The sequence below is a fragment of the Anabrus simplex genome, chromosome 11 (genome assembly GCF_040414725.1).
Source record: "Anabrus simplex isolate iqAnaSimp1 chromosome 11, ASM4041472v1, whole genome shotgun sequence".
In the NCBI taxonomy this organism is placed as follows: Eukaryota; Metazoa; Arthropoda; class Insecta; order Orthoptera; family Tettigoniidae; genus Anabrus; species Anabrus simplex.
This window is the reverse complement of record NC_090275.1, coordinates 42,256,166-42,279,420: the sequence shown is the minus strand read 5'-3', so window position 1 is coordinate 42,279,420 and position 23,255 is coordinate 42,256,166. Positions and strand designations below refer to the sequence as shown.

Here is a 23,255-nt window from a genome sequence, read left to right as displayed (position 1 = left end):
GACATTCAGTTCTCTTAGATTTTTCACCTACTGACATCACTTTTGTCTTGGGAAGGCTAATTTTCTTATCATACTCATTGCACCCGTCCATAGGAAATCCCGCATACAGGTTCTGGGCCTACAAAATATGTTTCTGCCCTTTCCTGGCCAGTTTATCTGTCTTTTCATTTCCTTCTGTACCTGCATGCCCTGGTGCCCATATTATTTTGACAGTGTTGTACTTTGAGAGCTTCAGGAGAAGTGAATGGCAATACTAGACAATTCTGGATATTATCCGGACTGCTTCTAGTGCCTTAATGGCCGCTTGGCTGTCCGTAAAAATCCAAGATATAAGTCACCAGGCTTTCAGCACAATCTCCATTAAGACCAAGTTGTCAGCATAGGTCAAACTGCTTACATTTCCACCTAACTGAATACCTCCTTGCCACTTAATACTTCCCAGCAGATGATCCATGTAAACTACGAACTAGAAAGGCATCAGTTCTCATTCCAGCCCAGTTGTCAACATACATGCTTTTAGTAATCTACCTTTACTCCCATAGTCCCCCAGTACGGCTAACATCTTTCCCTAGGTACTCTGCCATGTGTCGTTTCTAAATCTATGAAATATAACTGTCTATTCCTCTCTAAGCATTTTTTAATTACCTAGCGCATACTGAAACTCTGATCTTGATCCTCTGTGGTCTGAAACCACACTGATTTTCAAGCAATTTGTTCTCAACCACTGATCGCACCCTCCCTTCCAAAATCCCAGCGAACACCTTGCCTGTATACCAGTCAATAGAATACCTTGATTGTTGTTGCAATCCTTCCTGTTCCCTTGCTTATAGATAGGTGCTATTACTGCTTTCGTCCAATCGCAAGGTACCTTACTAGTAACATCCCATGCTAATCTTATTACTCTATGAAGCTAGTTCATCCCTATCTTGCCTTCCCACTCTATTTCACCATTTCAGATCTAATTTTGTCTATTCCTTCTACTTCATGACAGTGGAATTCATTTACCATCCTATCCACTTCCTCAGATGTAATTTCACCACCACTGTCCTCATCCCCATGAGCTCCGTTGTTCACGTCACCAGAAACATTTCCCTTTACGTTCAGAAGATTTTCAGAATATATCTTCCACTTGTCCTGTGAATTCCTGGGATCTATTATGAGTTCACCTGATTTACCCAGAGCACTATTCATTTCCTTTTTCCCTCCCTTTCTCAGAATCTTTATTACTCTGTGGATCAGTGGTAAAGTTTCAACCTCGGAATCCCAAGATAGTGGGTTCAAACCCAGCAGAGTCAGTCGGATTTTTGAAGGTCGGAGAAAAGTCCATTCGACACTCCATATTGTATGATGCTGGCATGTAAAAGATCTCTGGTGACACGTTTGGTGTTTACCCGACAAAATTAATTAAATCTCAGCCATAGACGCCCAAGAGAGTTTCAGTTTACTCGGTCTGCCTTCTAGCAGGCCTAGAGTAAAACGGAACATCAAAATTGATGAGCAGACAGTCAGATGGTGTCAAATCGAAATGTCTGCACACGGTACCTGAGGCCATGCGATTATTATTACTATTATTACTGTCCAGAAAGGTTTTCTGCCACAGCTCAGCTCCAATTTTAATACTGTATATGTAATATTTTAATTGTACATGTACAGTGTTTACTTCAGATTAATACCAATGGCAATGTCTCACATGACAAAATTCAACTAGTGAGCTTTAAATTAACCTTTCCAGGTTATTACCGAAATCTTCCCATGGCTTCTTCTTGGGCTGACTATTATTTGTTTTATTCTGTTTCTTTTATGTACAAATAATTCCCCGTTTGCATCAGTCCTTGTTTGGAGCCATTTCCGATATGCCTTCCTTTCACTTTTATAATCTTCCTCCACTTCATCTTCCCAGCAAGATGTTTGTTTCTTCCCATCTTTACATACGGTTGTTCCTAGGTATTCCCTTGCTGTTTCTACTAAAGCATCCCTGTATGCCACCCATTCTCTTTCTTTATCTTGAACCTGCTTACTGTCTATTGTTTGGATCTTTTCACTAATTTTATCCATGTACTTCAATTTCCTGATTAAGGAGATTTTATACCCGTATTCATATGCAGGCAAATTTCACTTCCTATATCCTACATTAATAAGAAATGAAAATGAAGGTCCACTTCTTCAATTCCATTTAATATGATGTCAAATCATTTATACAATAAGACCAGTTTTGACCCCTTTGTAGGTCATCTTCAGCCTTGGACTAAAATTGACAACATATAGTGCAAATACAATCAAATTAACATTTTAAAAATATTGTGTACATATTACAAATTATTTTACAAAAGGAAAAAAAAATCTCTATTTATAATTACTATAATTAGTGAATTCAAAGCTCACTAGTTGAATTTTGTTCATGTATGACATTGCCATTGGTATTAATCTGAAATGAGCAGTCCTAATAAGTAAACACTGTACATGTACAATTATAATATTACACATACAATATTAAAATTGTGTTAAAAATTAAGATAACCATCTTGTGTGCTTAGTTGGTAAAAGTTTGCCTCGGTGAGAGTTGTTTCAAATGCAACACAGCTGTGTTTAAACAAGTAGACCTGAGATGGTAAGCATGAATTATTTGAGAGAGGGACATTGCAAAACCAAAAGGACTTGAGCCAAAATTGTAATTGATGAGTTGTTTGTCAATAAGGTTCGTGCTGAGCAAATTTCACGATGTCAAACTTTACACACATACCCTGGAACAGACAACAACTGATCAGAAGGGACGAAAGGGGTGTTAGTTAGACATTCTAGGTGTAGAGATAGTTTACTTCGCATTAGATTGTGATCTGGTATTTTGTAAATCCCTGGAAAACGTTTGCATTCCAAACAGCTTTTTCTAAAAGTCGAAGTCGGTTATGATATAGTCTATTATGGATCTGGTGCCCCTACCCTCCCATGTGTAGCATTGAATAGCCTTATGCTTGAAGAAGGTATTTGTAACTGCTAATCACATACTAGCACAGAAGTCCAGTAAGCACTTACCATTCCTGTTAGTCAACGCTGGAAGCAAACACACAAACTTTCTTGTAGACTGTTCCTTTCAATTTCGCACTCACTTAGGTACTTGAAGGTATGAAATTATCCCAGAGAGTTTCTCTAGCTGTGAAGTCTCTTTTCTGTACTCTGTTTACTAAATCTGATAGTGAGGCAGACCATGCAAGCAGGGGCGATTTCTCCGAGCATGCTACGCTTGCTGTGCAAGCGCAATATTTTTCTAAAGCAGGCGAGTTAAAAAAATTACAATATGTACCGTATCTGTAATAGATCTGCATTATACAAATCGCATGTTGCATTTATCTTGGCGAGTCCAGCGAGGCTTGCTCGTATCTTAGGAGCTTCAGCGGAGCTGTCGACACAGCGAGAAATATATGCGCGCGCAGGTTTCTTCTCTCCAAGGCCGGTTGCAAGCTGTCACGTTTGTAATGTGTAGTTGGAAGCTCTGGTCTGAGAGCTACAGATCTAGTGTGTTGTGTCAGTGAGTAGTGTACTGTAAGTTCCTGGTCATTATTCTGAATGATTTGACGTGCTGCAATGGGTTCCGAACCGTGCATTATTGACAGCTTGTTATCAAATCTATTTTCTCGGAGGACTATCCAAGAGAAAACAGACATTATTAAGAATGGTAGGCCCTGTCCGGCGCTGCCAGATTTAAAGACACAGCACAGGGAGAAAAACAGAGAATATGTACGTTCGTTCTCTGTATCTCAGCTATGTTGTCGATTGAAAAAGGATTGCTTGCAAAAATTAAATTACTGTCCTCTTTCTATGATGAAGTTATTGATGGTTTTGTAAAGAGAAGCCGCAGAGTAGAGTTGTTTTCAAGTAGGAAGATCTAATAAATAGTTGCAGTTTTTCTGTGTACATAGTTTGACGTTTACTTCTTTAAATTATATAATCACTGGCTTGTCATGATTTGTTAATAATTATAAAATGTGTCTGATTGTTATTCTTTTGGCCATTCTTGAAGGTGTGACGTAACCAGTTTGAATGCATGATTAAATGTTCATGTGATTTAGCGATTTTTGGGTTTATAAATTTTATTCATTCAGAACTATGCATGTCCCACCCCACCAACTTTCACGAATGGAAGAGCAAGCCTGACTTTCATGACCAGCATTCGCCCCTGCATTCAAGGTTCTCGGTAGTGAAAGCCATATATCTTACCATTAGCATTTTTGACAAATCGTTGACATTGAGGTCATTCAGTTGTCCACAGCCTATCAATTAATCGATTCCTTTTTCTAAATTTCAGACATCCTAGAATTCAGCTTTCTGTTGAAACCTTTGATTTTGTTGGTTGATGAAACTGATTGTGATCGCATTAGAAGCAATGTCATTAGCCATTCTAAGAGTTGTCTCTCTCTCTCCCCTCCCAATCTTCCTCCCTTGGAAAATTAAAAATGTTATTGACGTTGGGTATAGAATGTATGCTGTTCACGAGAAAGTGCAGTAGCCTATATTTAATAGTAATGATGATAAAATATAGTAACTTTTATGTATATTTTTCTTTTCCATGTGCAAGAAGAAAAGCAAAACCAAGGTTGGTTATGCACTACATGTAGTGTTCAACTTCCAGACAAAGTTCAATTTGACTCTCATATGAAAGGCAAGAGGCATATTGCCAATGCAGAAAAAGTGCAAGAGAAAGTGGAATGTGGAGTATTTGTGACAGGTGAGTTCTATTTGTTGTGGAAAAGGTTATATCCCTCTTGGAGGCATTAAGTTTGGGACACAAGCAGAAACGATGGAGAAAAATTTGTGGTTCATAAATATACAGGGAGGTTTATTGTAATAGACAGCAGCATTGATAAAAAATGAACTGATGGCTTTTGTAACAATAATTAAATTCTGCAAGATTGTATGGGTCTCTTGACACAGGCCAGAGTAAAATGTAGCCCTGTTTCATTTGTGGCCTTGGCAGTATGGACGCTGCTAAGGTACGTGTGATGAACCGTGCTTCTCATAGGGCCAGCCGTGCCGCTATAACACAACTGCACTTCTCATTGGGCTTGTATACCTCATTATGGTGCTACCATCAGTTTTTCTGTAGCCCTATAACATCATGCTGTTTGAGGATCCAAACCACCCTTTGGGCTGTATACGTAATAGACAGATAGACAGACAGACTGACCTTTTTTTAGATGCAGAATTCAACTGTTGACTAAATTTTTTTCTTGTAAAAATTGTTCTGATAGAATAATAATAAGAATAATAATATAATTTTATAATTTAACATGGATAAAACATATGGATCTTTACTGTGGAATTAAGGAATATATAGCTTATTTTCAAGTTAAAAAAAAAAAAAAGGACACTGGGGAATGTAAAGAAAATACAGTGAAACCTCATTAGTGTGTTCATGATGGAAGCTTTTCTTTCTGAGCACATCATAAATTTCAAGTGCCATTTCCCACTGTATTATTCTTTCGCTAGGGGCTTTACGTCGCACCGACACAGATAGGTCTTATGGCGACGATGGGATAGGAAAGGCCTAGGAGTTGGAAGGAAGCGGCCGTGGCCTTAATTAAGGTACAGCCCCAGCATTTGCCTGGTGTGAAAATGGGAAACCACGGAAAACCATCTTCAGGGCTGCCGATAGTGGGATTCGAACCTACTATCTCCCGGATGCAAGCTCACAGCCGCGCGCCTCTACGCGCACGGCCAACTCGCCCGGTCCCACTGTATTAAATCTACATAAAAATACCTTACTTATCACTAGACATATGCAAATGCATATTTTGTTTGCCAATTTGCAGACTTCCAAAACCGACAAGGAAGTGCGTTTGAAGGTGAAATTGGATGAATTATTACGTTTAATAATGCAAATATATGCAAATATGCATATATTTGAGATAAGTGCATATATTGCATTTTCCAGATTTATTGTGCATGTTTTCATCTTTTATTATGCATATTTTAATGTTTTACAAGCAGTCTTAAGCAAATGTTAAGTAATTAAAAACATGAACTCTTTCGGCAATGAAACAATTCAGAGGGAACTGACACTTATCAAGACACACTTCCAGATCATACCAGAATCAGTCAAAAAGCCAGAAAGACGTGGCTTGCGTCTTGGTGATTCTCTGGACATTATGGAAAACGTAAAACGTGAATTGAAAGGTATCCCAGGAAACCTTGGACTCGTCTGCAAATAAAATATTGTGATATCTTTGAAGGAAATCCGAGCTGCATCATGATAGCTATAAACAAATATTTGGCTGGTACTGATAATGTGGATCTACCAGATTGTTTAACACCTACACTTGCTCCCGAATTCAAGTACAGTACTGTCATATCCGCAGACGTAGAGAGATCATTCTCTGCATTGAAGCTAATTTTAAGAGACAAACGCCACAGATTTAAACCAGACAACTCGAAGAAGCCTGTTGTAATGTACTGTAGAGCAAATTACGGACAGGAAAAGTAGGGTGTGCAGTGTAAAATGAAAGAAGATTGTGTATTTAAGTGTTTTTCTTCAGGTTTATGTTTGTTTTTTTTAACACGGTTTTCTTCAGTCGCTGTTCCTACTACCTAAGATCAAAATAACCAGGATCCTGGGTTTTGTTTAAATAATAAAATACTTAAAATGGTAAAGCTGTCTTGAATTATTTTAACAAAAAGTATTTTTATGTGTATTATGTGTATTCCGTGGAAACATCCGGCTGATGTGAATTGTTATGACTAGTGAATTGTGTTTTCATGTCCCATATATAAAAACATTTAGCCTGTATACAAATGCTCTGTCTAGAAAAAAAAAAGGGTAAGTTTACAATTATTGTACATTTGATAAAAACATGATTGATATGCTTTAAAAACTTGTGATGACATTGGTTGGTTTGTGTTATTTAGTCTGTAATATCCAATGTGCGTGCTCTCACTGGAATCTTCATGGACTTGAGTGTCACCTTGGGAATAAAATTGGATAGGTTTTTATAAGATATTGTATGATCCGTTGTCTGAATGTTGCTTTATCATATTTAAAATTATGTAAAATCTGGCCGCCTGTCACTGTGTGGGTTTGAAGATGCTTAAAAAATAGGCGAAACATGTCCCGCTTAAGACATAACAATGATTTAAATTTAAGAATTTCATTTTTAAGTCCGTATTGAACCGAGAATAATAGATAAGTAAAATTAAAAATCCACCTTTTCAATACTGATATTAAACTAAATAAGTTATAACATTTACTTGGAACCAGTTTCGACGCTGGTGAGCGTCATCTTCAGCCAAATATGAGAACAGGCAATCGTAAATAAACATATCATCATTATATCAATCATTATATCAATGCACATATAAATGCTCTTAATATGGGACTTATGATGCCCCTAAAAGTATCTGGAGAATAAAACTTCAAATAATCACAATTTCAAAATCTAATATAATTCTTTTCACTCAGGTAGAACTTTGAAAGTATCAAGTTTGACTTAGAACTGTAAGATTCTCAAATAAATAAAAAGTCTTGTCACAAATGAAATATTATACAAAGGTCGAACCACATATAGAGTTTCTCTGTAAATACGACAGTCCCAATTAGAACGACACTTTAACATAACATAATTGTTTAACTCAAGATGTAATCTTGAAAGCCCTGAGTTCTACTTAGGGTAGGTTCTCAATTTAAATAAAAGATCTTGTCACAATTAATCAGAAGTAAAAGGGATGAAACATGTATAAAGAGTGTTTATATATACATTGATATAATGATGATATTTTTATTTACGATTGCCTATTTTCATATTTGGCTGAAGATGATGCTCACCAGCGTTGAAACTAGTTCCAAGTAAATGTTATAACTTATTTAGTTTAGAGAGAGAGAGAGATTTATTAAAGAAATAAATCGTCCGTCCTCCAATGAGGGTGACCATTTGGATCCGGAATACAGTTTCACTTTCAGTGGAGTTTGAAAATATCAAGAAATGAAGGTGGATTTTCAATTTTACTTATCTATTACATAACAATAATGTAAAAATATTTATGTAAATCAATAAAAATCATAATGTATTGAAAAGGTGGACTATCAAAAAAAACATTCTTTTAGAAAGATATATGTTGCTCAATACAGGCCCAACAATGAGATTTATAACTTGTAATAAAATGCATGCATGTCGAAAAGAAAGGTATCAAGTGTTTCCATATCAATGTAGGATAGTTTTGATTTGCATATTCAGTATTGCAATGAAGCCTCTGTGGCTCAGGCAGCAACACGTCAGCCTCTCACCACTGGGTTCCGTGATTCCAATCCCGGGTTTGTGCTGGACAAAGTGGAGGCGGGACAGGTTTTTCTCCGGGTGCTCCGGTTTTCCCTGTCATCTTTCATTACAGCAACACTCTCCATTATCATTTAATTTCATCTGTCAGTCTTTATCTTTGCCCCAGGGGAGTGCGACAGGCTTCGGCAGCCGGCACAATTCCTATCCTCGCCGCAAGATGAGAGCTTCATTCATTCCATCCCTGATCCGGTCACTGACTGGAAAACAGGTTGTTTGTTTTCATTCATTCAGTATCACAGTCCGATTACTGCAGAAGAGACCATCGCACATCTGAAAACACATAAAACAGCTGGACCTGACAAAACCTTCAGTGAGCACATCACAGCATCATACTCACTTTTAGCAAACATATGGGAACACTCCTAAACTTGTAATGGCTACAGAGATTGTAACTAACAATTGATCTGATGCCCGGATGGCGCATATGTTTAATAACACCTTAATAATGCACAGATAAGAGGTCTGTTTGTTTACATACATATTGGCAGAAATACGAGCTTTAATATTTGGCGCGGAATGTGACGCACGTGTGTCATCATCGGCACTGAGTGAAAGTGGAGTCATGACGCATATGTGTCGTCATCGGCCGCGAACGTGTTAAAACAGGAGATCTACCAGACTGTTTGAGGGAGCAGCAACCAAATTAGTCTACAAAGACAAAGGTGCAACTGACGATACAAACTCAAAAAGAGGCATAGCCTTGGAAATCTATTCATTCAAACTGCTAACCATTAACTAACAAAAAAGAGTCACTGAAGTTGCAGACCCACTAAACCCTGAACAAAAATATGGATTCAGGGAAGGATGCTCCTGTCTACAAGCAATAGAAAACCTCCTAGGTGACATCGTCCAAGCTCTTTGCAAACCAAAGCAGAAGTTCTATGGGGTCTTCACAGATTGCGCCAAATGATAGACAGATTGATACTTTCTATAAAACAGATATAAGTACCACTACTCTGGTAAGGAATATTTTAAGTTACAACTTTATCAGGATCGATGACGCTGTCATATCACCAGGCGGAATCACACAAAGAGAGGATTGCTATGGGAAGACTCCTTGCGCCACTTCTCTTCAACATCTCCAGTGTTGACATTGCACAATTATGCTTACCTACATCATCATATATCTATGCTGAGATATGGCCCTCGGATCAACGAGCAGAAATGACCTCCGAAGATCACTTAATGTCTTGGTAAACTGGGCAGACCAACTTAAAATAAACAAGGAGAAAACAGTCTAAATGGTATTCAGGAAAGGAGAGAGAAGTTCACAGGAAGATGTCATCATGATTAAAGAGAAGCCTCTAAAAATCATCAATGCCATCAGGTACCTGGGTGTAACACCACAACCTACAACAAAATCTTTCAGGATGCACATCATGGAGAGAGTCATGGCACTGACTGTTGCAAGGAATATTCAATATCAAGAACATCAAAAACATAAGTCTGTCCTCTGCCTTAAAACTCCTCTAGACCAAAATTATTCTGACCCTATGCTATGGCATAGAATTCATATTTCAAAGGGACCTCAAGACACTGGGGGGGGGGGGGGGGAAGTAAAAGCACATTTCTGAAAGTTACTATTACTGCTGTCAAAGTACTTCCCATCGAAGCTAGTATACAAATTCATGAGAGAAACTTTTGACTGAAGATCTACACGTAAGATTCCCTCTCCTTTTCACAGGAAATTGTCCAAAAGTTGTAAAGGAAAGACAAGCGAAGAGAGAAGAAATATGGCCAGAGTTTTACACCCGAACGCAATGCTACGTCGATCATGGATAGGAACCAACCAAGATCTTCGTTGTTTGATAGATTGGATTCGCAGTGTATGGTTACCACCACAAAATATGTATGATAAAAACATTCCAAGAACTTCATTGGAAATGCATGTGTAAATCTCCAACTTGCCATGTGATAGATATTGTATAACTAACTGTACCGTACAAAGAGAATGAACTTGATTGGCCACTATTGTAAAATATGAGTCTTTCATTATGTACACTTGGGCGCATTTTTTATATTATTAATTGTACGTTTTCTCATTTGAAACATTCTCTTTCCTTGCCCCCTGCAGAAATATCTTGATGAGGTTTTATTGTATTATATTTGAAAGACTTGGTACAGCACATAGAGAAGGTCTGCCAGTTAAATGACAGAATCATGAAACTCAGACTTGGCTTGGGGAGTGGATTGCAAGATTTTATCGAAGTATATGCACCTAAGGCAGATAATATCGAAGAGAGTCTAGAGGTGTTTTTGGAGGAACTGGAGAGGTGCATCGAAGATAATGAAGTGCTGATAGTGGGAGACATAAATGCCGACATAGGAACAGACAGGCAAGGTAAAGACATTGGTCCTTTCATTTACAGAAATAAAAATGCATAAAGAGAGCTATTACTAAATTTTTGTGAGAGGAAAGGCATAATAGTTGGCAATACATGGTTCAGAAAGAACAGCCAAAAAATAACTAGATATAGATGGGGATAAAGGAAAACAAAAACTATGATTGATCTGATTTTAGTTGAGAGAGAGAGACGCAGACAATTGAAAGATATGACAGCTATGCCAAGAGAAGGTTTTGAAGGAGATCATAAAATTGTAGTAGCTGAATTAAGACTTGGTAAAATAGGGAAATGAAAAGAGATAAGATAAATAAAAATAAAGGTATGGATATTAAAGGAAAAGGAAGCACAAGAAAAGTCAAGAGATCGAGTAATTAGGAGCGCGCGGCTGTAAGCTTGCATTCGGGAGATAGTGGGTTTGAACCCCGCTGTTGGCAGTCGTGAAGATGTTCTTCCGTGGTTTCCCATTTTCACACCAACAAATGCTGGGGCTGTACCTTGATTAAGGCCAGGGCTGCTTCCTTCCCACTCCTAGCCCTTTCCTATCCCATTGTTGCCATAAGACCTATCTATGTTGGTGTGACGTAAAGCAACTTGTAAAAAAAAAAAAGAATTCCAAGAAGAACTGAAAAAGCAATTCCTAAAGGAGAGGTTGGCAGAGTTAGGAGGAATGGGCCAAGTTCAAACAATGAAATATGCAGAAGGTATATGTGGTAGAGTATCAGGGAAAAAGAGACATGCTGGTTGAATAACAAAGTAAGGGATGCAGTGATAGAAAAACAAAAAAGCATGGAGGAGCTGGGTAGGAGGTAGAAATATGGAGAGTAGGCAAAAGTATCATGAAGCAAAGAACACATATCAGGAGATTGTGCAGGAAGAGAAACAGAAGTGCTGGGAAAACGTCACTGAAACCTTGCGAGAGGATGTTACAGGAAGGAAGAAAGTGTTGTCTGGATTGGTTAAAAGCAAAGTAAACAGGAGAGAAGATACAAAATTTGTAAGGACAGATACAGGGCAAATTTGGACACAGAGGGAGGAGTATTTTACTAAATTACTTGATATCGAATTCAAAGAATCCAATGTAAGCGACTGCCATGGAGACAAAGGGTACCCTGACCAGAGATTTATTAATTCAGCATCACAGGCAAATTTTTGTGATCCAAAGAGTGAGTGAGTCCATCAGTACAGTTGTTGCAGTGTTTATCATGAAGACCTTCAACAATCCAAACTATTTGCAAAAATTCTGAAAAGAATGTTGAATGATCCTTGTGGCATCGCTCATCAAACCAAATATTGTAATGGTTTTCAGATGATACTTCTGTTATACTCTTATCATTCATTTCTACTTTTTCAGGCTGGCTCTCATTGGTCTCAAATCTAATGGGAGTTTATGTGATGTATCCTTGAGACGAGTTCGGTATAAAGGCGCTGATATCAATCTGCCTATTACTACCCTTAATAGAGAGACCAGGTACCTCCACGAAGTTGGAATATCCCTTTTCTTTCAGGGCATAAGCAATTGATGATCAGAGTTGTCTAGAAGTTTACCAAGGGGACAGGCTCCCAGGACGTGACCAAGAGTCTTGAACTCTCTGTGGCAACACTGACAGAGGTTGTTGCCCTGCACAGTTCTCACAGTTGACCATGAATGGCAGTAAATGTATTGAACATTTACGTGCACTTTACCATCATACAGATATTTAAAATAACCAGTAAATACAATGTAACCAATGAGTTTTAAGGTACATATGTTATGTATTTGTAAATGATGGCCCTATTAAATTCAACTGATGGTAACAGTCTGTTTTTCTTTCAGGTTTCCCAGTCGATGTAAGATCTGAAGACCTACGATATTACTTCTCAAATTTTGGGAAGCTTGTGGAATTTATTCACATTCCAGGAAAGAATTTCTTATTGCTTCAGTACAAAGATAGGTTAGTAAGATTGATTATTTTAAGGCAGAAAGTACAGTGTTATTTATCAAAGATTTTGGTAGGTGGAATGTCTTGCAGAACTCAACAAATGTTCAAGATATTTTTAAGTTATCCATATCAGGTGGCTTGAAAATTAGTCTATTCACTGCCAGATGTTCTACTGTAATTTAAAGTATTTCCTAGGTTTTCTAAGCATCCACATTCAGTTCACAGAATCTATGAAGTACATATGTTTATTACATAGTAACTCTTCCTCAATTTAGAGGCTGCCTAAAAGGCAAAGTATACTTAGTACCAGCTAAAACTGTATAATGGAAAAATAAATAAAACAATCTACTGAATTTGAATTTGAGACCCAACCAATTTTTTAAAAATCACCAATGATCGTTTCTTAACATACTTATTGATTATTGTAAAGCAGAAAGTGCAGTGTTATTTATCAAAGATTTTGGTAGGTGGAATGTCTTGCAGAACTCAACAAATGTTCAGGATATTTTGCCCCTGCTCCCAATCAGCAAGCCTATGACAGATCTTTTCTAGGTTGTATACTTGCTTGTAAAATGGAATTGTGGGCTCATATATTTGCTTCTTCACACGATCAACAATATCAAGTTGATTCACAGAGGATTTGAAGCATGTGGTTGGATCAATTATATATACTACATTGTTGTCTTTGTAGGCAATCATGTCGATCCTTCGATACTTCTATTCTCTGCCAAACCCTGTCTTTTCATGGAGGGTAAATCTGGTTCTTCTGAGGGCCTAGTTGGTGAAGGTTCTTAATTGATAATATCAAGCAGTTTTCAGAGTTTCATTGTGCTTGCAAAAACCAAAGGCATGTGCAAGTGTTTCAGTCTTGTTGAACAGTGGTTCCTGTCCATGGCCCTACCAGGCACAACACGAACTGCTGTTACATTCCCCGTCATCCTGAGGCTGTCTCTCCATTTGCTGTGTGATAATCCTTTGAGATGGCTGACCCATTTATTGGAAGTTGGATGTTTTTAAAAAGGGTATAAATCCTTTACCTTTGTGAGGGAGATTGCATCACTTCTTAAATTTCAGGTCACTTAATATCCCTTTGATCTTCCAAGTGTCTAAATATCCATCTTTAGGATTCACCAGGTTGTCACCAGATGATAGATTGAATTTTGTTATGCAAGTTTTGCTTTCTTCCTCGAGGTTTCCTTTGCTAAAGATATAGGGGCTCCGATACCGTTTTTTGTTGTAGGAATGCCTCCCATTGTGCAAGTCCCTTAAATTTTTTGTGACTGTACATCGTGCCGTCTGTTAGAGCTGGTAACTGAAAGATTTCCTTCACATTTGAGTTTTTATCAATTTGTCTGCATCTACAAGAAATTTGACTTGGATTAAATTAAATTTATATTAATGGTTTTTCACTCCATTCGTTTTGCACTGACTACATATTGTACCAGCCAGCTGTGGTGCTGCCTGCGCAGAAGGCTTGTTTTTTCACTGCCACTCAACAGATTCTGTGAACGGAGTTTAGTATTGGGCACTGCCTCTGCAGAAGGATTGTTTTTTTCACTGCCAATTAACAGAGTCTGTGAACGGAGTTTAGTATTGGGCGCTTACAGTAACAGAATCTGTGAACGGCGTTGCCTGTGCAGAAGGATTGTTTTCTCATTGCCATTTCACAGATTCTAAGTAACTATCATCAGTCCCAAATGAAGATCAATCTTAAAATACCCCTACAGCAACAGGAAATCAGTGAAAAATTCTATTAGATATAATGAGATGTGTGCAATTATAGCATTAATTTTTTTCTGTTTGTTGCTAAAATGATATTAAAATGTCATTTTATAGCTCATAAGTCATGCCCACGTAACAAAAAATCGCAGAAATTTTGGGATATTAGGCCTTGTGGGTGCAAAGCATTTCACCCCAGACATGCCAGGAGGCTCGTCAGTTGGAGTGGCACACCTTTCCCAGAAGTTGCTTAGCAGTGGCAGACTGTCTTCCTTTCCTTCTTCCAGTTGACATTTCATCCTCCCCGTGAGGAGTGGGCCACCAGTTCAACTAAGGGACACACTGGTGGTAGAATTTGGAATATTTTGCTCGAATTATTTTTGGTGGGATCGGTGTGCTATGTCACATGTATAATAGAATTTTCTTTGAGTTATTCTGGCGTGGAGGTTATCACATGGCAGTCTTTCAGTGTGGGGCCCACATCACACCCACCCAGGTTTCAGCCATTATTCCCCATTTATAAATATTTAATTGCGCACAATGTGCATGAATACAAGTATACAAAGTATTACACTGACTCACAAAAGTTTCTCAGAGATTCTGTTCTCAATTTGCACTTTAGTACATGGTATCTCTCACAGAGTTCACCACATCTTCTGCACTTACAGTCGTGGCAGGGGTCATGAAATTGCTTGGATTCACACAGTTTATGGTGAAATCCATGCACGGCGAGCCTTGTTGATATGTCTTAATTTATAACCTCCTTGCATCCACTCTAAATTAATCATTGCGTCACTGAGGTAAAAATTGTCCGATATGTTGTTCCTCTTTTGAAGAAGTTCCTGCAGTAGTGCCTTATACGCCGTGGTGGTGGGGAGCAGGAACTTCAGACGCAGCTCTTCTACATAGAACAGTTCTCTTGTCAGTACGTAAGCGAGGTGCGAAGGAGTGTACTTAGATAGACAAAGTACTCTTTTAAGAAATGCTGATTTTACATTCTCTAAACTTTGCAATTGTGCCTTGGTAAGATGCACCCATATGTTTTCTCTTCCGTAGGACGCAACTGGACTGACTTTGAGATGAAACAACTCTATGGTCGTCGTCAGTGACAAGCTGCTGAGAAGTTTGATGTCACCCATTGCTTTAATGGCTGTGTTTAGTCTTTCTTTGACATGAAGGGAAAATTGTTTTCCAGCCGATTGAAATGTTATCCCCAAGTACCGGAAACTTGATATACTGATCTTAACTGCCGGTCCCCATAGTAAAATGTTCCCTTCTTGCCTCCTCTCCTAAAAGTCATCGAGACGGTCTTATCCTCATTCAGTCTCAGCTTAGTATCTTCTGCCCATTTACTCACTTTGTTAAAATTACTTTGCAGGTCAGACTCTGAGATGGATGTTAAGGCCATGTCATCTGCATACATGAGTAATTTGACATTACTAGACGTTATCGATTTTGTAATGTCTGCCATTGCAATAATGAAGAGCGGACTCAACGGGTCACCTTGGAGTACACCAATAGTTTGTAAAATAGGACCTGATCTGGCAATGCCGTCACTGATTTCTATCCAATTGCTGGTGAGCAGATCTTTGATTAGTGGAAGAAGATAGAAACTATGTTCGGTGATATTTTGTAACTTCTCTAATAGAATAGTTCTGTCAATCGTGTCAAAAGCCTTTGAATAATCAATGAAGATGGCATGAAGTTTTCCTCTAGGTTGATCCAAGGCTTCCTCTATGTCCCGTTGAAGGCAATGAACTGCCTGAAGCGTTGACCTACCACTCCTAAAACCAAATTGAGAATCTGGGAGTTTGTCCGCAATGAACTCTGTAATGCGTTTATGGACTAAAGCAGTCAGGGTCTTTAAGAGAATACACTCCAGTGCAATACCTCTATAAGAATTGGGATCTGCTGTATCACCTTTCCCTTTATATAACATCTTAATTGTCGATCGTTTCCAACTTTCTGGTACTCTACCTTGACGCAAACATTCGTTTAGCAGTAGTGATATCGAGTTCTGTAACACTGGGAAAGTAGCTTTCAAATGTTCGTTGAATAAGAGATCAGGGCCACATGCTTTCTTGTCTTTCAGGTTATAGATGGTATCTGATATTTCATCAAGTGTGAATTCCTCGTAATGGACGCTAGCCTCCGTGTGGGGTAAATGAAACTTAACCGGCCGTGTATCTCTCTCCTGTAGGATTGCAGTTAGATGTGTCTCCCATACACTCATCGGTATATTCTTTGGGAATGATCGTTGCCTTGGGTGAAGGGCTTTATATGGATTCTGTTTCACTTCCTCAATTAGTAGTCTCTCTTCCTTCTCTCTGAACTGTTTCTTAGATTCTACGTCAATGACTTTATGATCTTTTCTTAACCTAGCATAAACTGCTAACCGTTCCTTTGTTCGTTGCACTTTTGCATCCTTTAAGGCTTGTAAAGCAATTTTCCTTGCATTATTCCCCATTTATTCATCCAATGTTATATACAAAAGTTATTTGCAAAATTGATATATTTGATCTTGCTGAAATAAGAAGACTTTACAATAAACAGAAATATATCTTTGTGAATATTTACGTATTTTCTTCTTGGCGAGTTTCACCTTTTTAAATTTGTTGTCTTGGATGGAAATGGTTTTCAATTTTTGATTTTGATATATTTTACATGAAAAGTGTATAGTTTTAAGTACTGTTCTATTTTCTTGACATGGGTGGAAAAAATTAAACAGATTTAGTTTTATATGTTACTTTTAAAACATCAGACAAGTGAGAGGATATTGTGAAAAATGCTGTGTGATCATAAAATTTATAGATAATATGTAACATTAATTTGATGGTGGTGTTATCGCTGTATATCCTTATATTATGTGTCACCTAGGCTGTAATTTAGAGAATTGAGCCTTTGCCCAAGCGTGCACCACCGCTGTAAATGTGTCTGGTCAGACAGAGCAAAATCGACTGCACAATGGAGGACTTTTACAAGGAGGCCTGTGCAAATTTGCAGCCCATGACATTAGGAACAGTGGAAGCATATGTTCTTTTCTGATAAGCATGCATCCATACAGCAGGAGCATTAGTGTGTGGAGACAGTCCAGTGTGAGATGGAATGAGCTCTTCATCCTGGAGCGTAGTCAGCAACAAGAGATTCCATCATGTTTTGAGGTGGGATCATGTTTGGTCAGCGTACTCCTCTAGTTTCTAGCCAGGGTAATGTGACTTGTGTGGTGCATAAAGAAACCTTAGTTATAGGTTTTGTTGCCACAACAGGGGAGGGCTTTACATGAGTAGATGATAATGCCCATGCCCGTCAACCAGAGTGGTCAGTCGGTTTCTTAAGATGCATGGCATACAGCGAATGGTAAGACCACGAAAATTCAGCAACTGACTGAGGCTGCTATCCAGGAGTGGGATAATCTGCCCCTAAATAACATTGATTCTTTGGTGCTGAGTATGCCTCATGTTCAAGCATGCCCTAGGACCCAGGGTGGCTATACGCAGTATTGATTTTGTGTTCAAAATCTTACATTTTAAGCTTTGTGCTTTTCTGTTGCTTTTGCTTAGCTGATATGTCTTTCTTTGTACATGCCCTTTGTAATGTATAATGCACGTACACATAGTCAACTATAAAGTGTGCTAAACCAGAAAATGCAGAACATTGTTTTGAGCACTGAATTACATTGTTACACCCAGAACAACCAGTGGTGTACACATTATTGCTTCAATAAAGTTTGATGGCTCCAATTCCACGGTCCAGCAGTGCGATGACCGCTTAATGAAGATCGTCTACATATGCAGACGGTAGGAAAATCCATTTATGCAGATGGTAGGAAAATCCACTTCTTCACTGCATTTGCACCACAGACAGGCCTAACCACAACGGTCAAAAAATGATTTCTGGGTGATATTCAACGAGAAAACCAGAGAATTGAACTGTTGCTCAACCCTGACAAATCCCAAATGATCCTTACAGCCAATCTTCAACTATTATCCGAAGCAGATCAAGCAACTCTTGCAGTGATACAGATACACAACAAAGTCATTTCTTACAGTAAAACTGTAAAGAATCTTGGAATCTTGCTAGATGAACATTTAACCTGGTCCGCACATATGGTATCAACTTGCAGGTGAATATTTGCATCACTGCACCCTCAGAAAGTTCAGATTTACATTTCCCTTTAAAAACGAGAAAATATCCATTGATACTCTAGTTATATCAATTCTTGATTACTGCAATATAATTTATAACAAAGGCGCTGACAAATCGGTACAGAAGTTACAATGCTCGCAAAATGTATATGTGAGGTTCATGTGAAACCTTGAAAACACAGACATGTGACATTGTCCTACACCAAACTCGGCTAGCTCCGTTTACATAACAGACATAATCTTCACTGCCTAACCTTACTGCAACAAACTTTTGAATCTCAATTCTCCTTCATATCTAGAATGCTTCTATAATCTCTTTCTACACAACGAAAACAACATGAGCACAGAATGTTCATATTCTTACTGTACCTATTCACAAGTCCTCAGTATATGGTAATTCCTTCACATTTGCTGCAATTAGTTAATGGGACAATCTGCCACAAGATGTCAGAGGGATGTCAGTGTCCAAGAAATTAAATGAGCATGCACAAAATATCTGATGGAAAAAACAAATAGCAAGACAGTAAGACATAATCACTTGCCTACTCCCTCTTCCTCCTCCTCCTCCTCCTCTTTTATCCTGTTCACTCCATCTACTTTATCCTTCCCCTGTACCTTTCTCAAATCATGTGAAAACTCACAGCAAGTATAATAATTCTACTTTGTTTCGTAATCTCTTTTTTACAACGTTAGTGTTTACGAATCTCTTCAAAACTGTACTATGTTTCTGTAATATTGACTCGTATAACTATTAATGTATAAGTAGTTACTGTTAGCTATAGTTCTCTGTAATCTAAATTTATGATCGGTTATTGTGTTTAGATTTGTAGTTGTGTATCAATCTACTTTAGTTACTGGTTAAGTGTAAGACAGGGATAGCCATCCCTAACTTTGCCAGGATAAATACATTTTATTATCTATCTATCAAGAGCCTCCGTGGCTCAGATGGTGTCGCGGAAGGGTTCCGTGGTTCAAATCCTAGTCAGTCCATGTGAGATTTTGCTAGAGGGAGGACAGATTTTTATCCGGGTACTCCTGTTTTTCCTTTCATCTTTCATTCCAGCAACACTCTCCAGTATCATTTCATCTGTCGCATCATTTCTCCAGAGGAGGCGATAGGCTTCGGCAGCCGGCACAGTTTCTATCCTTGCCGCTAGATGGGGGCTTCATTCATTCAATTCCTGACCCGGTCGAATGACTGGAAACAGACTGTAGATTTTTATTTCTATCGAGCAAGCTGGACAATTTTGAAAAAGGCTCTTCATGAAGCTTGATGAAGCTGCATGGCCTGTACTTGGAACTACAAAGCAGGATTGTGTTGGACCGGCAAAGATGCATAATTATGAAATCTGAGATGCAATTCATGGGAAGAAATATTTTAATCACAAATTTCTGGAGAACAGAACACCTTCGCATTGGAAAACTTTCAAAATAGCTCGTAGCAAATCAAAGAAGATTGTAACCGGAACAAACACCGCTTCATACGCAGACATCTGCTCAAAATGTGACACTCAAGGATGATCGGGACATCCAGATACCATAAAATGTAAGATATCCGACACCTTTGTTGCATTAATAATGAAACATGCTTGTTGATTGGAGGAAAGCACAAGCATGTTGGTAAAGTTAATTAGAGAAGATTTCTACAGGAGAATTCAAGCACCCTCCATTTCTATTTGGTACTGCCCTTGAGGGACCCATCACATTTGTTGGTGTTGCTGAAATCAAGGCTGCTGTAAGTCAAATGAAGCCAGGAGAAGCCATTGGCCCAGATGACTTCGGGGCAGAGTTGTGGTGCTCTCAAGTAAGATTTAGCATATTGGTTGTCAAGACTTCAACCAAACGAGTCGAAAAAGGACGAACGCCATATGACTGGAAACAAAAGCATCACAGTGTCCAAATACAAAAAAAAAAAGGGACGTTCTACTGAATGTGGCGATTACCGCCCAGTACAACCTTTGGTTCACACCAGTGAAAGTGTCTGAGCACATTCTCGTCAAGTAGATTTGTCAGATCATCCAGCTGACCAAAAATCAAGCTGGTTTTGTGAAGAATTGTGGAACAACTGATGCAATCCGTGATGCATGTCTTATAGTTGGGAAGCTTTGTGAAAAGAACAACCCACTATATTTCGCTTTCTTAAATCACAAAAAGGCTTTTTATCTTGTGGTTAGCTCTCTGACAGTGCAATGTTGTGGAATACTTGATCAGCTGCGTTCAGCTGCTTTACCTAGAGCCAGGAAGTTATGTTCAAGCTTCTGCAGGAGTGTTTTATAACTTCTGTATGTCCGGCTCCATGGCTAAATGATTAGCGTGCTGTTCTTTGGTCACAGGGGTCCCGGGTTCGATTCCCGGCAGGGTCGGGAATTTTAACCATCATTGGTTAATTTCCCTGGCAAGAGGGCTGGGTGTATGTGTTTGTCTTCATCTTCATTTCATCCTCAGGTCGCCTACGGGTATCAAATCAAAAGACCTGCACCTGGCGAGCCGAACCCATCCTGGAATCTCCCAGCCATACGACATTTCATTTCATAACTTCTGTGTCCCAGTCAGTGTTCATCAAGGTTTGGCCCTGTCACCACTGTTGTTCTGATTTGCAAAACGACCCGTGCATACTTATTTTCAGTAATCGACGTGGATAATAATATTAAAACTAGTAAAATAATATTAATAATAAAGTACCAGTGTTAATAACAAATTTGGTAATAACAATTAATTATGCAAGATTTCCACTCATATGGTTAATAATAACAAGAATAATAAAGAAAACCATCATCTACGGAGCGAGTTGGCTGTGCGGTGAGGTTCGCTTGGCTGTAAGCTTGCATTCAAGGTATGGTAGATTCGAATCCCACCATCGGCAGCCCTTAAGATAGCCGCTCCCTTCCCAACCCTTTCACATCCTTCCATCGCTGAAACCTTTGATGTGTTAGTGCAATGTTCAACTACTAGTAAAAAAAATATCATCTAAAAGATTGATGATAAAAATAACAATTGAGACACAAAGGATATCATATGGTGTCTATTATAATCATAATAATAATAATAATAATAATAATAATGATAATATTAATAATAATATAACCAAATGAGTGGCTGCACGCTTTGGGTCACCTAGCTGTCTGCTTGCATTCGGGAGACAGCGGATTCGAACCCAACTGTCGGCAGCCCTGAAGATAGTTTTCCGTTGTATCCCATTTTCACACCAGGCTGTACCTTAATTAACGCTATGGTCGCTTCCTTCCTACTCCTAGCCCTTTCCTATCCCATTGTCGCCATAAGACCTATCTGTGTTGGTGCGACGTAAAGCAGATTGTTAAAGAAAAAATAATATATAGATTCCACAGCTGATGAGGCACAGTGTTGTATGTGTTGTCAATACCCATGAGTGAATCAATGGAGAACTCTAGTCATTGCATGTGCAACTATGTAAATTTAAAAAATATCCATGATTCAAACCATGACTGCACTTGGTGAGAAGCCAGTGGCAATGTGACTCGACTATCACGCCCCACCGTCTCTGGTCACCAATGCTGTGGAAGTAATGCAATACAAGTATCTTTCTTTGTTCAGCGATGTTCTTTGTCTTGCATGTTTAGTGTGATCAGCTTGGCTCATCTCTGCTTTGTGAATGTGCTTACCACAGGCTGCAGTGTTAACCCTCAAGAAATCACACAAGGTGTTGGCTACCCTATTGTAACCTTCAGTATCTTTGAGAGAGGCATTGATGTAGCATTATGTGCGACTGTGTTTGAATAGATTATTTGTTATTTTTAACAAAGAGATTTCTTAACATCTGCTACAAACTATGGTTCTACTAACATAAGTGCTTTCCCTACTATTTGGTTGAAAGTACTGTATCTTTTTTTTCTTCCTCTCTGGTGAGTGATAATCAGATGTTATCTGCAATGTTATAGTGTAGATAGCTTTGCTAAATGCAGTAAAATTCCATTCGATAAAAGACTATCCCTATTCATGGTACAGAACAAATTGAAAACTGGGGTGGTGTCAGCATCCCACACAATTACTGGTACAAAACCCTCCCAAATGGTTAAGCACAATTAACTAAGTGATATGTGCATGTAAAATAAATGTATCGGTTCATTATTATCCGTATCTATTCAGGTTGTACGGCAGTTTGTTAGAACCTATATGATTGAATTTTTGTTTTAGGCAAGCTGCTAGAAATGTACTCGGGACATCAATGTACATGTATGGTAGAAGACTAGTGGCCCGGCCCCGCAGACCTCAAGCTATCCCACCTCGTAAGTTTGTATTCTCTTGTAAATGGAATTCCCATTAAGTTTACTGGGAGACCAGAATTTCTCATAAATGGGGCTAATATGTAGGGTAGTAGAACTGTCTTCATTTGCTTTCATTTGTACTTCGCACCCATTTATTTTTAAAAACTTTTTTCCTTTCCTAAATTCATATTTCCTTACATCTATTTAAGAAATGCACTTAATTTGAAATCTTATTTGTTAACCATTATATCTGAACCTTAGATGATTTCGAGGAACACAGAAAGTAGCCTTGGAACAAATCTTGAAGTAACAGAATTTGAAAAATTATTTTCAAATTCCCGCTAGTCCTGGGAACCGAAAATTTAAAGTTGCTTACCTGACATTCCGGTCTATTTTCATTAAAAATAGAAATCTCTTAAAGTTACACATAAGAATTGGCATAAACTCTGCATTCATTCTCTGCACCACTCACATCCAACTCAGATTGGACTCTTAGTGCACCAAACAACTTCTGTTGTCCTATGGGTTTTTACAGGAAAAGCGGGTGAAGAGTAAAACCATT

At 38.5% G+C, this 23,255-nt stretch overlaps 1 protein-coding gene across 1 annotated transcript in view; it reads left to right on the top strand.

The window, feature by feature from the left end:
* Window positions 1-23,255, top strand: part of LOC136883412 (speckle targeted PIP5K1A-regulated poly(A) polymerase) — a 59,215-nt gene that overhangs the window by 9,877 nt on the left and 26,083 nt on the right. The window contains exons 3-5 of the mRNA XM_067155682.2: window positions 4,571-4,720; window positions 12,480-12,597; window positions 22,623-22,714. Coding sequence (XP_067011783.2) covers window positions 4,571-4,720; window positions 12,480-12,597; window positions 22,623-22,714 — 360 coding nt within the window. The remainder of the gene's footprint in view (window positions 1-4,570; window positions 4,721-12,479; window positions 12,598-22,622; window positions 22,715-23,255) is intronic.